This window comes from Sinocyclocheilus grahami, unplaced genomic scaffold (genome assembly GCF_001515645.1).
Source record: "Sinocyclocheilus grahami isolate Dianchi unplaced genomic scaffold, SAMN03320097.WGS_v1.1 scaffold25.1, whole genome shotgun sequence".
NCBI lineage: Eukaryota > Metazoa > Chordata > Actinopteri > Cypriniformes > Cyprinidae > Sinocyclocheilus > Sinocyclocheilus grahami.
The window spans coordinates 4,352,141-4,368,786 of record NW_015505204.1 but is presented as its reverse complement, the minus strand read 5'-3'; the positions used below and the strand labels follow the sequence as shown (position 1 = coordinate 4,368,786).

General features: G+C 35.4%; 1 protein-coding gene across 2 annotated transcripts in view; it reads left to right on the top strand.

The window, feature by feature from the left end:
- The first annotated feature begins 434 nt into the window (after positions 1–434).
- Positions 435–16,646, top strand: part of LOC107564527 (protein kinase C beta type) — a 26,753-nt gene continuing 10,541 nt past the window's right edge. The window contains exons 1-5 of one of the 2 annotated variants that reach the window (XM_016249628.1): positions 438–823; positions 1,319–1,350; positions 13,324–13,406; positions 15,804–15,915; positions 16,429–16,557. In XM_016249628.1, the coding sequence (XP_016105114.1) occupies positions 663–823; positions 1,319–1,350; positions 13,324–13,406; positions 15,804–15,915; positions 16,429–16,557 (517 nt within the window). In that variant the 5' untranslated portion in view covers positions 438–662. Of the gene's footprint in view, positions 824–1,318; positions 1,351–13,323; positions 13,407–15,803; positions 15,916–16,428; positions 16,558–16,646 lie in introns of both variants that reach the window. The other variant, XM_016249637.1, reaches the window with a different exon arrangement.

Sequence of the window (16,646 nt, the reverse complement as noted above, 5' to 3'; positions counted from 1 at the left end):
AAGATTTATACTTTACCAGTTCCTGCATTATGTGGTAATCGAACCCATGACCTTATAGTAATTAGTGTCATGCATGCTCTACTTTTTAAACAGATATGCCTAAAACAAAATACAAAAATACTACAGCATAGTCTATTAAAATACTACAAACATATTAAAATAGTACCGTTTCAACTGTACACTGAATAATGATTAAATGTCCACACAGTGAGGGTAACAACACAACATGTGACACCCACGTAGCACAATTTCAATGTTAATATTATTTTAAGCGTCTTGGCGGAAAGCTACCATGGCAAATGTTTGCAATGCGCCAAATCAACAAGTGTTGTGCATCTGGCGCTCGTTCAGTCACCCGTCTAATGACGGTTTCCTCGGAAATTCTTTTTGGACGGATTACTCAATCTGCGCTACCAAAATGTTTTTCTCAACCGCAATAGTCATTCAAAACGGCTGCACGAAGGGGGCGTGGTTACAGTATCACTGACACTGACTGAAGCACCGCTGCTCGAGACAACAGTCAGCTGGGGAGAGGCAGGCGATTGCGCGCGCGCGTGCCGACCAACCGGGAAGCGAAGCGCAAGCCGAGCAAGACCCCCGTACAACGGCGCAGGCTACAAGTCGAGGAGATTTCAACCCACCACATCCATTCCGTCCCCATCATGGCCGACCCAGCGGCTACGGAGGGCGCGGGGGGCCCGCGAGGCTTCGCCAGGCAGGGCGCGCTGAGGCAGAAGAACGTGCACGAAGTGAAGAACCACAAGTTCATCGCGCGCTTCTTCAAACAACCGACCTTCTGCAGCCACTGCACCGACTTCATCTGGTGAGTATGCTGGAGGACGCAAAGGTGTTGTTGTATGTAAACGGCCGTGAAGGGCACAGGTGACTCACTTGATGCTCGTGACAGGAAAAACACCAAAGCGTTTGAACGCTCTCAGACATCCGCAGTGCTGTCACCGCTGAACAAAGACGCCGAGCGCAGACGGAAAAGACAAGCGACACGCGCAGCGAGTCCAGCGCAATGCTGCACCTCGACAAGATGTTTCGATTTCAGTGCGCTTGTGTGTTTATGCAATTACAGCACGTTTATTTAGGCTCTTCTCTTGCTGTAGTAAGGATAAATGTTAACTGGCTATCACGAGAAATCCCTCTCGTTATGATTAAGCCATCATCATAATAATCATCATCATCCTAGAAATGTTTTTGGCGATTTTGCGGAATATGGCGCGCCTGCGCGTCTTGCTGCTGAGCGCAGAGGAATGCATCCAGATTTGGTTTCCGTGCTGTAATCTCTCACCCAGTCTCGTGTCTTTTGCAGGGGGTTCGGCAAGCAAGGCTTCCAGTGTCAAGGTAAGACTCTTTGGCCCCCTAGAGAAATTGAGTCTGTGCATTTTCAGTGACTGCAACTGTTCATTTTCTGTTACATGACAGCTGCTTGCCTTTTGAACGCTAGCGGTGTTGCAAACATTGGTTACATTGTTCTTTCATTTCATTTGCTTGTGTTTGAGGAAGAAATACAGAGAAGCCTTTTGGTTTTCTAGTGGCTTGTTGAAGAAATTAAGAGTGACAGTTGTTGTTAGTTGTCACAGCCAACACACACAGCAGTTTGTAACTATTTTACAATTCACAATTTATTTTGTATGATCTTCTTATGCCTCCCTGGCTCTTATGCTTACGATTTCCTCAATATGGATCACATCATACAAATTCATGTGAAAATAGTTACGTCACAGCTTATTCGCCACTGAATATTTCCTTGGGTAGTTTGTTTCTGTCTAGACACATACCTTAAAGTTTCTGCCGCAGCTGCACATTTGCGCCATTATTTCCATTCCATACAAAAGCGCAGCTAGAGAAAAGCATTTGTAATTGAATTGAACTTTTGTCTCTTAACTTGGCATCACTGAGTATAGCCCTTGGTGACAGCTTCCCCATGTGAACTACAAAGTGAACATTCAGATATGAAACACAGTATTCAGGCACTGTTGCCATGAATGTCAAAGCCCAAACTGCTGTTAAACTGGCATTTGGCAGCATTATCCTTAACACATCACCTCCTACTCGGATCATTAATGGGCTGTTAAAAACGCATCATCCACAATTACTACATTGCAGTGCTACTTTAATAAGATAGCAAATACATAGTAGGAGAAACCAGGGCTAGTCGTCATACATTTTACAATGTTTTTCACTGAAGTCAACTTTAAAAGCATTCAGATGTCAAACTTACATCAGCCACTGGCGTAATGAACTGCTTTGCCTATAGGTGAAATTACTTATGGACTAGGAAATTAGTCTTAAGGTAATTATCAAATCAAGATTCCCCACCTGTCAGAAAAAAGGAAACCTGGAAATCAGGTTGTGCATTTTCTCCATCTTTTATATGGAGAGGAGTATTTTCAGCAAATCTTTCAGTTAAAATTTTTAATTGCTCCAAGTTTTAAATATGTGTTTCCAAAACATTTGGCTCACCGATATGTGAATAATCTTTGATATTTAAGTAGTGACTGTTATGCTAAGCATTACAGTACAATTAATACACCGAAATTGTCATCTGCGTGTTTTAGCACAATGAGTTCTGTACAAATGGACTGCTTGGCTTAACGCCTCGTTCCCATGTTTCCTGCCTCCACATGGTCTTCAACAAATTCTAAATTTATGGAATTGATTAACATATTTTATCACACATAGAGCAGCATCTCTCTTCCATGGCTCTTTATCTTTGCAATCTCTAATATTGTGTTCTGTAGTGAATTAGTTTTTGATAGTTCATCCCTCTGGCATCATGTATGTATATGAGAGCCTGCCAATATTAAATCTCTGCTCTGTTTTATCATCTAATGCCATTTTGTACAGTATGTTGGCATGATACCATTTTTAAATAATTGCTGTAATGCATAGTCATGCAAAAGTTTTTATGTTTACCAAGCAGAAAGACATATTGACTCGGTTGATATATTTATCGTGCTCTGCGAGGGCCAGACGGGTCTGTTGCTGATGCAGCGATATGTTAACAGTTAATGTTGATCATTTACTTGACACGCACACATACAAATGCAAGCGTAAAAGAAATAAAGACTGATTAATCAAAGCATAGATCAGGCCTCCATCTTGCTCATGTTGCACATGTGCAGACTAAACAGAGAACAACCTGCTTTTCCCAAAATTACATTTGTGTATTAACAAAATAATTTTTAAAGGCACTGTGAAACCAAAACGGGTGATTTGTAGCTTTTAGTCCATTTCTGCTTCGATACCACCGTTATACTACTAAAAATTTAACAAATCAACCTTTTTAACGGGAAATACTCCAACAAAGGGCAGAAGCAATGTTCGTCTAGCGATTTCATGGGTTCTTTAAATTCCTAATGCAAATATGAATAGGTACATTTACATAAACATTTACAAGACTAATTTAAGTTTCACGTCTCATACTTGTCTCTTTTATTTTTCTTGTAAGGATTTATAATTGGTAGAAGTGTAAAATAGAAGGTATGAGAGGAGGTCAGAGCTGTGTGTCCCTGACCTGCTTCAGGTAACAAAGAGATGTGTCTGATACCAGCACAACAGCTATTTATACCATTTAATTTTACTGGCAAATACTTGCAGACTGAGAATGAGGCGAAGAGAGTGAGGTGGTGCATAGAGATGAAAATGCAAACAAGAGGTTGAAGTGAAGGCTACTGTTCAGTAAACCCAACACATTTTTGAAATTGTACAAAATGCTTGTATTAATGCCATTGTTAAAGCTACAGCCTTTTTATGATGCCATCACATTACTAATTTGTTCATTAATGTCACTGATCTTTCTACCACTGCAAAACATGTACTTGTTGTGCTCCTGCGTGTATGTAAATCTACAAACCCAAGCAGGCAGGTTCGTATTAAATTACACAGGCCTGAACAAGATGGAACCATGCCAAAATGTGATGTTTGAAAAAGTAACAGTAGCTGTCATTGTTTTTCATTTACATTATGATTCTTATCATTTGTATGTAAGCTTACTACACTGAAAGTATATGCGTATACTTGGAGTGAAGTAAAAAACTGTCTGATAAGTAAAAGATCCATGAGCTAAAAACCAAGAAATGTCTTAAAAAATGTGGTCTTAAAAAGTCTTAATTCACCTTTCCACAATTTAAGACCTTAAAAAGGTTTTTAATCAGAACAGCAAGTCCTAAATTCATTATGTCATGGCATTAAAGTTTGCATGCGTTGCAAAAAAATGAATGTCTTCCTTTAGTATTTTTTATTTTTGCTTTCTGTTACAAATATCTAAACATGATCCTTAAATCAAAATGCATTTACTTGAGATGCAATTCACGCAAATGTCAAATGAAAGCTTGAACAAAATTAAGTGAGTTTATGCTTATAACAAGAACAAATATCTGTCAGTGAGCTAACTGGTTTTCCATTTTAATTAAGTTGATTTTGCGGAGCCCACTGTTAGATATTTGTTTTTATTTTAATCAAAAACTGTGTTTTGATCAGTTTCACTATAAACATGACTGTTTATGCCATTTCCATATTCTAGTGGTTGAGAACAGAGGTATTCAAGCCTTAAGTTTTTTGTAAAATGAGTTAAAAGAAAATGGAGATAATAATGGTTGGAAGTTGTTTTTTCAAACTTTGAAATCTGGCACAACTCATTGCTTGCTTCCTAGACATTTACATTTAGAAAACATATTGTGTTCCCTTCAATTCATTCAGTAAATTGTCTTTAAAAAATGATGTATTACTGGTATTAGTGTTTTCCTGTGCAAAATTCACAACAGTGAGTGGTTTCCAGGGTTCTACTATGTGGTTGCTAAGGTGTTCTGAGTGTTTTTTTTTTTAAACATGTGGTTGCTTACTAGCTCAAGTCTAAATAGCCCATCCCGTGAAGTCTCTATAATGTCCTGGTCTCTAGTTATGGCTCGGGTTCCTCCTTCAGTTCACTCATTTGTCTTATGAAGCTTGTCAGATCAGAAAACAAATTGCCACTCAACAGACAATGACTGTGAAGTAAACAGTAACATTTAGTTTACAGTAATGCGCACGACTTCTACACTAAAGGAAACCTGGATGCAGTGTTTGGAAATGTTATTATAGTGACTGCATGGACTCTGTGCTTGCTTGGAGAGTTTTAAAGGGACAGACAAACTGATAGCAGGCCTTTGCTACAGAACCCCGTCATCACTGACTGCATGAACCTTCTGAATCACACATCTGTAATGACTGGAGGGCAACAATTGAACGCAAAGATATAATTAATAAGACCTTGACTCTAATTAAGATGCATAGCTGTGGGATTTAAGAGTTTCCATAATGAATGTGTGTAAAGGCCTAGTTTTGCCATTTGGTTTGTGTTCAGTGTAATTCCTTTTATTAGTAGTGACTGCTAGGAAGAGCATCACTGAGCATTTGAACAAAACCTTGCCACTAAAGTTAAGGGTTCTCAATATATTTCAAAGCTGATTTTAAGCACAGTTTTATTTATTGTTGTATGATGTTGGATTTTATACCCAATGTCAAATCTGCCTTGTAGAAAACTAGTGCCTAAATGATCAACTTGCATTTTCACGCTCGTAGCATCATAAACAAACCCGTTATGTAAATATTGAATATATTATATGCAGAAAAGAATACTGGAACACTCTGATCCCATTTTAATCACTGAAGCTGTCACTGCAAGTTTTACACGTGTTTCAAGCAACCGTTTGAGCTTCACAAGCAGAGTTATGGACTCCTGCAAATGCTCACACTATAATCAATGAAGCTGTCTACATTGCAGTAAATCTTTTTTACTCTGCATCCAATCCTTGCAGATTTTTTTTTTATTTGGTCATGAATCCAAAATAATCCTTTTCAGTATTAAAGCTTCTGGTGTCAGGTAATGCTCTTCAGCACTCATTTTCCCGTGCAACTTCAATCACTTTATTGAATAATTGTGCAGCTGTGCTTGTATTTAATGTAGTCTAGGTCGTATTTTATTAACGTGCATAGTTTTCAAAACTGAGAGCATGTCACGCAACCAGTTCATCATGTTCAGATGTAACTAATTTGTCTTTCTTCTACCAAAAGACAGGTGATTTTGCACCAACATACATTAGAGTTTGGTTCAGTTGAATGCGTAGCCTTTGACATCAGCAAGAAAAGATATGGCAAGCTTTTCTCTTCCCTTTTAAACATTGCCTGCTTATTTTTTATCCTAACAATACATAATCATATGGTTGAGTTAATTGCATTCTGTTACTTACATATAGAATTTTATTTTCCTGCTATGACAGTAGACTTGCAACCCACCTAATGTAAAATGTTCTAAGAATGTTTTGCTAATGTTTCCATTATAAAAATGTTTCTCTGAACGTTAAAAATGTTTTTTTCTTTCCAATTTTTAAAAACTTTAGTTTTTAGTAACCTTTAAAAAAAATCTTCCAAACATCCAACTAAGATGTTTCACGGAAAAAACATTCCATGAATGATGAATGATATAAATAAGGTTTTCGTGCTAAAGTTTTGAGGACATTATTAAAGACCTTTGAATGAACATGTTACTGGAAGAACTTTTATTCATACCCTTGCCAGAATGTTAGCGAAAGTTCTGAGAACATTCCCTGTAAGCTGAGAACTAAATTTTCTGTTCGTGCCCAGTTAAAATAACATTGAACTTACACTGAAGGAGGGATCTGAGCCACATCTAGAACAATCCTAGAACATCCTAGCAACCACACAGAACTCTCTAGCAACCACATAGCAATGTCCTTGCAACCATAACACCTTAGCATCGTGGCAGTGACATTTGCAAACACAACTGTCATTTTCTTTATTTCTCTCTAGTGTGTTTTATTTAAGCGCATGGTCCATATTGTCCAGGAAGCTCAGGAGTAATTCAGGTTGTAATATTCACATAAGCACTGAATATTTGTGACACTAATTTACGGTACTACGTAGGGATGTAACGATTAACCGTGATCTGTTTGAAAATCGATTCAGATATGTGACGATTCAAATCAGTTGAGATGCTAAACAAATCGCGATTCAATTAGAGGTAGGAGTTTATATGAATGTATGTCTGAGGGGAAATTACTGTCTTTAGAAAAGTTTAGATGGTATATTTTCTTTTCATCTTGCCTCTGTATAATGCATATTAAAGTTCATATGCAGCATCTTTGTTTGGATCATGACCGATATATCGTTTAGCCGATAATATCGCCCGATATGAGCCTGTCGCCGACATATCGGTATCGGCGAATATGCCGCCGATATGAATTTTTTTTTTACAGAGCATACATATAACGCAGATAAAAGGCGCGGAGGGTGGCATTCAAGAGGCTCCTTGAGCTGAAGGGATCCCCCGAATTTGGTGGAGATCCGCCAGCGCATTCGTGAGATAGTGACACCAGCCAACACTTTCACTTCAGTAAGGTCTCTTGTTCAGGCAGCAGCATTCAAGCGTTGGCTTATTCGACCGTAAGTCACATGATATTCCACCATGATTCCAGTTCCAAGAGAACATATACGTTACATTCAAAGCGCATTAAAGTGCGCGAGACGTGAATTTATATTTATTTACAGAGGTATATTATGTCACACTTCACACTTCTCTAGTAAGTTTCGTCTGTGTGTGAAGACAAATCCTTGAATGAATGTTCCAAAGTGAAATAAACTTCAATGGAATAAAGTTGAATGGAATTGAATTGAATTAAAGTTGAATAAACTTCAACTTTACTGTTCAGTGCACTGATATCAGACTCATTTTGAATAAAGTTTATTGTTAAATTGTTAAATGCCCTGCCTCCATCATCACATATCTTTGTCACGTCATTATAAGTGTTTGATCACCACATTTGAGTGATCATTGCAAAAAATTGTTTATGTATATATATTCTGTTTATTTATATACTGCATTCTATATATAGTATCAGTCAAATGTTTGGACACACGAATGGGAAAGTTTCCAAACTTTTGACTGGTACTGTACTATAATATACACAAATAATATAAAAAAAATTTTACTCCCAAATATCGGTATCGGCCCAAAAAAAAACATATCGGTTGGGCTCTAATTAAAATGCAGTGAAAAACTGTAAAAAAAACTTCTCATTTTAAATGGAAAGAGCACAGACAAAGCCTTATTTTGTTTATATGATGAGATTTATTTTATTTGTGTGACTTATTTATTTGATTTGGGGTTTGTTTTAAAATTTCAAATTTTGTTATTTACATTTACATTATATAAAAATTTTGTCATTTAGCAGACGCTTTTATCCAAAGCGACTTACAAATGAGGACAATAGAAGCAATCAAAACCAACAAAAGAGCAATTATATGCAAGTGCTATATTAGTATATTATTATAGTGTTATATTTCAATTTCACAAAGAAACGTGCAGCATTTTGTCCAAGCAATAATAAAAGGAAAAAATGTATTTATAATTTGTCTTAAATTTTTCTCTTTAAATCTAATTTTGTAAAAAAAAAAAAGTGAATCAAATCGTGAAATCAAAATCGCGAATCGAATCGTGAGTTGAGTGAATCGTTACATCCCTAGTACTACGGCAAGAGATTGGTGGGCATTGGCCAGTGATTTGTCACATGTGAATGTGGCTGCAAGCAGTGGATTAAAGCTTTAAGTTTGTTTGGTACTCACTGTTCATCTCCTCATTTAAGACTGCACACACTGCAACAAATGCAACATACAAAGAACAAGACACAGGTTTAACTGGAAAGGGTGCAGTAGTGTTCATGATTTTCTAGGGTTAATCACACATCTAATTAGTCTGCCTATGCAAAAGCAACTTTTCTGTCACTGCTGTGCCATATTTTAGTGTTCGAGATGAACCAAAGGTTGAACTTCTAGATACTGTGCAGGTTCAAACTTGCTCAGCTTCCAAAGAAAACATGTCGAATACGTCATGATTGGAACGTTTGTCTTATCATAACAGTACACAAATGCGTAGGTGTGAACTGGAGAAGCTGTGCCACTTGAGTTGCCTCTCGTCAGGAAAAAGTTTGAGATGAAGTTAATATGCCAAATTATATTTCAAGATGTCTATAACAGGACAAATATGATTTCTATAAAAAAGTAGGTTAGGGAGAAACTGTGATGTCCACAGGCAGGTTGAATCAATGGGAATACTTAAAGTTAGTGTTGTACAGAAATACATAAAGGTAAATCAATACTTGAATGGTGGGCTTTCTTTCTTTTTCTGAGCGCCACCTAAGATGTCTTTGGTGAAATTTGCTTCATTTTACATGCTTTGTAGAACACATACATTTTTAAAAGGCCCTTTCCACATGAACTACAGTACTACAAAATTTGGGGTCATTAAGATTTTTATTTGTTTTATTTTTATTTTATAGTAATCCATTAAAGACATTTATAATATTACAGAAGATTATTTCAAATAAATGCTGTTCTTTTGAACTTTCTATTCATCAGATAATTCTGAAAAAACATCAGTTTTCATGGTTTCCACAAAAATATTAAGCAGCACAACTGTTTTCAATCTTGATGATAATAAGAAATGTTAGTTGAGCAGCAAATCAGCATATTAGAATGATTTCTGAAGGATCGTGTGACACTGAAGACTGGAGTAATGATGCTGAAAACTCAGCCTCTCATCGCAGGAATAAATTACACATTAAAATGTAATGAAATAGAGAAGTTATTAATAATATTTCAAAATATTACTGTTTTTACTGTATTTTTATCAAATAAATCCAGCCTTGGTGAGCATAAGATACTTATTTCAAATACATTAAAAAGATCTTACCAACGGCAGTGTATATAATCACATGGCAAAAATTGTATACAGTTTGCTAGATTAAGGAAGTCACACATTTTACCCCACTCTCCTCTACATGTGTATAATTGTGATATTGTCAAGAGTTAAACTAAGGGAGACTGTAAACTTGACATTTAGGGGAGAGAACAGTTCCACACTCTTTAACACTTAGGTCTTGTTGCTAGGCAACAACTGACAGATTAAAGAGGGAATGTCCTGGAATGCTTCTCTAGAAAAGGGGAAGGGTGTGCCGAGTAGAATAGACGGTTCACATGTGAAGGGGAGATCCTTTAGCTTCAGTCTGGCCGCTGTGACTCAACCGTCCCTGCCGCCTCCTTTATCTAACTATGCATGCATTCCTGCGGCTGGAATGTCAGTGCATACCAGACTGTGGTTCCTTTCCTCACCTCTACCCCTGTATTGATGTTTACCTGGCCTGTCAAGTTCACCCAGGTATTCAGAAGGCTAAAATGTACACTACATGTGTGTCCGAAATGGACAGAAATAGCATTTTTGTGAAACAGGTTTGCGGCTAAATCACAGATCGCAACAGTTGCCTTTGGGTTATCAACCTCATAAATAATTAGTCAAACAATACATATTTAATAGTTCTGGTTAATAATAAATGCCAGTTCCCAGTGATTAAAGTCTGAAGGCCTGTGATGTTTTGTGTGTGTTTATCGGATTGTTGCTTCTTTCTTTATGGTTGTCAGGCCAGTTTTATTTGTCAGTAACATTTACAATTCATTATGCTGAAAAGTATGCTTAATTAATATAAGTAAGATATATATATATATATATATATATATATATATATATACACTATGAGCAATAACTAACTATGCACAGTTTGTATTATTAATCTTTGTTAGTTAATGTTAGTTATTTATTGTTAGTTCTTATCAGCTGAAGTCTATTAAATAATATAGACAGATTCAACTTTTGATTTTAATATTGTTAAAATGAACTAAGAATAATTAATGCTTGAAGTATTTTATATTGTTCGTTCATGTTAACTAATGTAGTTAACCAATGATAACAAATGGATCCTTATTGTAAAGTGCCAGATAAGATAACTAGATAATGTTTAATTTTTACATCATATATATATATATATATAATTTTTTTTTTTTGGTAAATTATGACTGGGCATGTTCTTCACAGTTAAGTAGTCAACCATCATATCTATTCAAAGAATCTGATCTTTGACACCTGCAAAAAAAATAATAATAATGTCTACAAGCTGGACTCCTTGTACCTCCAAAACTATCCCCTGTAAGCTGTTTTCTGCATACTTCTTAATAATTAGACTTTTTGACTTGTTTTTCAGGAGAGAAAAAAAACCTTCCAAAACAAGACACATTTACTTGAAGTGACTCTGCAAATGATTTTTAGACTTGTTGACAAGTGTATTTTGTTTTACTGCACTGTCAGATTTGTTCACTTATCTTTAACTAGTTTATGTGTAAAATGTATGGGAAAATACTCAGTGCAATAAGACAAAACAGTCTTGTTTTAAAGATATGCTAAATATCTTATGCTGTTTTGCTTCTCAAGTAAAATGATCATGATTCAAGGATTTTTAGATATTTTAACCTTACAAATAAGACAAAAATACTTGTTAAGGCCAGGATTTTGGAGTGTTCAGTTTTCATCATTCAGTGCTGATCAGGGCTTAGCTGGAAAATGATCATTTAGCGGTTTATGATTATAGGCTTTGATTGCCACACCGTTAGACAGATTATAAAAAGAGCAGATTACAAAAAGCCTCAATCATTTTTTTTGAGTTTTTATCCCATCCCATGCTATATTTTGAACAAGAGCATTATTTATTAAAGTATTATTAACTTAGTAAAAAATGTTATATCATAAATATAAATTCTTTATTGATGCCTATACATTTACATTCATTTGACAGACATTTCGAAGTGATTTGCAGTGAATTCAATGTGTACATTTATCATTATGTGCATTATTCCGATTGTGTTTTCCGATTTGTTTAACATATTTAAAAATGTTCTGCAGAAATCAGCACAGAAAATGTGCTTTTAGGCCTCCATGAACTCCATGGTTATTTCAAAATGTGGACTCTTTTAGCTTGTGTTATGTATTCATAGTTTGACCTAATGCTAGTTTAACATTGTATACAGAGATTAAGGTGTAAATGTCACCCTTTTTTGACCCCTACCAATAACTGTGCTGAATATGAACCTGTTTGGACTGACCAGAGAATATGGGGTTTTGGTGATTTTATTATAAGATTTAGAGAGTATTAGATTTTCAGAGGCATATTCTTTTATAACCTTAGGTTGTGAGGTTTATGATCAAGTAACAGGCAAATTGTGCAATTATGCAAACATAAGCCGGAAGACAAAATGCTTGGCTCAAGTTCACAATGCAGCTGAAGCAACAAGACATGTACATGATGAAGTTTAATTACATATGGCGACTTTTATTTGTTGACTGCTTGATAGTTTGACATTTTTGCTTGCATGCAAATTAAGGCCTAGGCCTACATTACAGGGTGCTGTGAAGAAATAAACAAAAGTTACATACTTGTCAAACTATTGAGATTCATGTCGGTGTTGTTATTGTTTACTTTTACAGTTAATTGGAATAGATTTGTAATTTGTAAAAAAATTATATAATTATAAATATTTGTATATTTAAATATATAAATATTAGAACTTTAAAAAGAAAAAAATAGAAATGAATGAAAACTTTAGAAAAATTACAACGTAGTAAAAACAAACTTACATATTAAACTACTTAGATTCATGTCAGTGTTACTGTTAACTTTCATAGTTAATTGAAATAAAAATTGCATAAATATTATAGTGCATATAAATATTAAAATGTAATATTTACATGCATGTTTATATAAATATATGCATGTTTAAACTTAATTTGACTGAAATAAAATAACTAAGTTGATGTATTAAAATTATTACAATTAAAACTGGGGTGGGGGGGAATGAACAAAAATTATGAACCTACCATAGTAAAAATACTCAAACTTAAAAATTTAAGTGAAAACTGAAAATATAAAAATTAGGGTTATTTGGAAACATTAAGAAATATTATAATAGTATATAAAAGTACTGAAACAACACTGATTGATGTGAATAGCTAGAGTGCACAAATGTCATCTCGAGCTTATATAAAAAAATATAAATATTTTTTATATAATATAAAAAAATGTAATATCATAAACAATGACTCCAAGAAGTATTTGGACCCTCGAGCTGCACTTAAATATGTCTGAATGTGATTGTATTATGCCACCGGTTACTCAGCACTAACGGAGCAACAAGTAACCAACAGTGTAGTTCATCACATTTACTAACTTTTAACCTGCTACATCAACATTTGACAACCAGAACATTTTTGTCTCCATTCTGAACATGAACATGATGTCTACTCAATAGTTTTACCTTCAAAGCCTAACAAATTTGGCTTAAAAATGTGCTTGTGCTTTCTGTAAAATATTGTGCACAATGATGGAAATGTTCGAAAATGTCCTAATGAAGTTCTCTCTTTTTTTCTCCCCCAAGTGTGCGGTTTCGTGGTCCACAAACGCTGCCATGAGTTTGTTACTTTCTCCTGCCCCGGGGCCGACAAGGGCCCCGCATCAGATGTAAGTAAAGCCTGTGAACACATACACTAGAAAACTCCCCTCATCCTCCCCCCTTCTGGCTTCTCTTGCGCCATCTTTTCTGATAGTGAAATACACTTCCTTTTCAGTTGAAGAAACTTCTTCCTGTGACTAAGCAGTACACACACACTTATGTAGGCACACTGCTTGGTGAGCAGTTTAAATATTTATTCAGTGGTAACTGATTATGTACGGTTTAATGAAGCCTAACACTAATCATGTTCCTCTTGTGTTTGCTTGCATTATATATTCACATGCAAACAGGCAGAGGCATCAGTTTTCTCTTCGCTAATCTCTATTTATAACCGCGCTTCCTCCCTATATGTGTAAAAGCAGACGCACACGCGCACTTCCTGTGTTGTGCTTTGTTTCTGCATTGCAGCCAATTATGTTTGTTTTCCGTGAATGATACTGTAAGTCACAAGTGATCTTTGTTGCATCTCCGTTGTGGGATGCAGATGTGTAGGAAAGCTTTGGTTCTTGACCCTTTCACCGTTGACTCCTTTACAGAAGCTTGAAGAACACCAAAAAGGTGCTGAATAATTAGACCACTAACTTGCTTTTGTTAAATTTGCATTTTGCAATTATTTAAACAAAGGAAAAGCAACAGTCAAAATTCTGCTTCTTCATATAGCTGCATTATTTTTATAGTAATCTTTGCAGTACATTATTTCTTTAGGTCTCTACATTGGCGCCCCCTAGCTGTAGGAATTTATCATAACATTTCATATAGTGCTGCAGAATTCTCTTCATTGTTTTTTAAATTCCCTCTTGTATATCTTGCTATCAGTTGCAGTGCTTGCTTTTTCAGTTATGTGGGTGCAGCTGACCTTTGCAAGCTCCACCCTCCTTGGTTACTGTTGCTCAATCGCTCAAGTTTTGCTGAACTTCCTATAGGATTAAATGGGTGATTTATGTGAATTCTTAGTGAAATGTTCTCATAAATTGAATGGATATTATTTGTACTTGAGGTGGAATGAATTGTGAAATTGCAATGCCTTTTTATCTGCCATTTTCTATGAGTCTAAAACTATAAAACCATTTAATTTCTTGAAATAAAATAAACATTAACTGAAATAAAATATTTTAAAACGTATTTTAATTCAGCTAGCTGCCAATGCAAATTTTCTTATTTTCATTTAGTCTAACCTGATATAATAAAATAACTCAAACTAAATCTGAAATAAAAATGAATAAAAACAAGAACTACTAAAAATGACAACAAAATTACTAAAACTCGGAACTAAAGTTCAAATACAAATAGAAAATATAAATATAAAAATTATCAATTTATATTAATATTTAAAATATTAATAAAAACCATTATAGTATCTCAGTGATACTGTGTTGGTGTAGGTGTAACATCTGTTTCTAATGCACTTGCTGTGATACAATGTATGTATAACTGTCACCTTCACTATTAAATGAATCGGTATGTAATGAAATTATTTTAAGCAACAGTGATTTTAGGCAGATATAGCTGTTCTTTCAGATGTTTTACATGTTCAGGTGGGCGTATGAACTGAAACGGGAATTAATTCACACCGTGGCATGAACTTCTCAATTCATATAAAGATTTGAGAGAAGGAAAAAAAAAATTTTTCTTTACACACACACACACACATACATATATATATATGTATACTGTGCTCTTAGGAACCTTAAGTGCAGCAGAATTTTTTTTGTAACCTTGGCCAGATCTGTGCCTTGCCACAGTTCTGTCTCTGAGCTCTTCAGGCAGTTCCTTTGACCTCATGATTCTCATTTGCTCTGACATGCACTGTGAGCTGTAAGGTCTTATATAGACAGGTGTGTGGCTTTCCTAATCAAGTCCAATCAGTATAATCAAACACAGCTGGACTCAAATGAAGGTGTAGAACCATCTCAAGGATGATCAGAAGAAATGGACAGCACCTGAGTTAAATATATGAGTGTCACAGCAAAGGGTCTGAATACTTAGGACCATGTGATATTTCAGTTTTTCTTTTTTAATAAATCTGCAAAAATGTCAACAATTCTGTGTTTTTCTGTCAATATGGGGTGCTGTGTGTACATTAATGAGGAAAAAAAAATTACTTAAATGATTTTAGCAAATGGCTGCAATATAACAAAGAGTGAAAAATTTAAGGGGGTCTGAATACTTTCCGTACCCACTGTATATATATATATAGTGATTATTAATAATATTTTATTTTTATCTATTGATAATGTTACTATATATTTCAAACCTATATGCACTATATATTTCTGCTATAACTTGCATTGTGACTGCAATGCAAGTTATAGCATTATTGTTGTAACCTAAGGTTTAGTAATTTCACTCTTCTGTTGAGGTGCTTTCTTATTTTGATAAGAAACGGTGTGTGTTTTGTGTCATAGGACCCTCGAAGTAAGCATAGGTTCAAGGTACACACATACTCCAGCCCCACATTCTGTGACCACTGTGGTTCTCTACTGTACGGGCTCATACACCAGGGGATGAAATGTGACAGTGAGTCTGAACCTGCGCACACACTGAACTATGAAAGCCCTCATACAGGGACCTCTGCTGGTTATGATCATGCATTACATAATAGACTGTTTGTTCTGCTCATCTGTTTGATCATTTGGAAATGATGCATATGCAAAATGTTTGTTATGTTCTGTATGAGACTATAAATCTATTAACATAGATGTATTTTTATTTTTATCTGATTAAAAGACAATAAAAATCTGAACGCTTGTATAGCACTGCTATAAACGTATACAGATTGGGCATATATAAACATGAATTGTTTTTGAATCGTTCAGTTGTTTAAATCATTTTATGTGCAGTGCATGTGTAAATACTGCTGTCTATTTAGTGTTCTGTATGTTAACTAGCGTGGGTGTGATTTTTGTGTGTCTGTGGGTGTGCGTCCTGGTGTCTGCGGTGATTGTGTGGGCATTTCTTAGTAAGTAGTGAGTGAGAAACAAACCCTGCATGTGTAATGCTGTCAATCTAATTATGTGTGGTTTTCTGCAGCTTGTATGATGAATATTCATAAACGATGCGTGGAGAATGTTCCCAGCCTGTGTGGAACAGACCACACCGAGAGGAGAGGACGGCTGCATATCTGTGCTAGTATCACAAATAATGTTCTCACCGTGACTGGTGAGTTCCCACACACACACACACACACACACACACAAATGGAGACTATATATATATATATATATATATATATATATATATATATATAT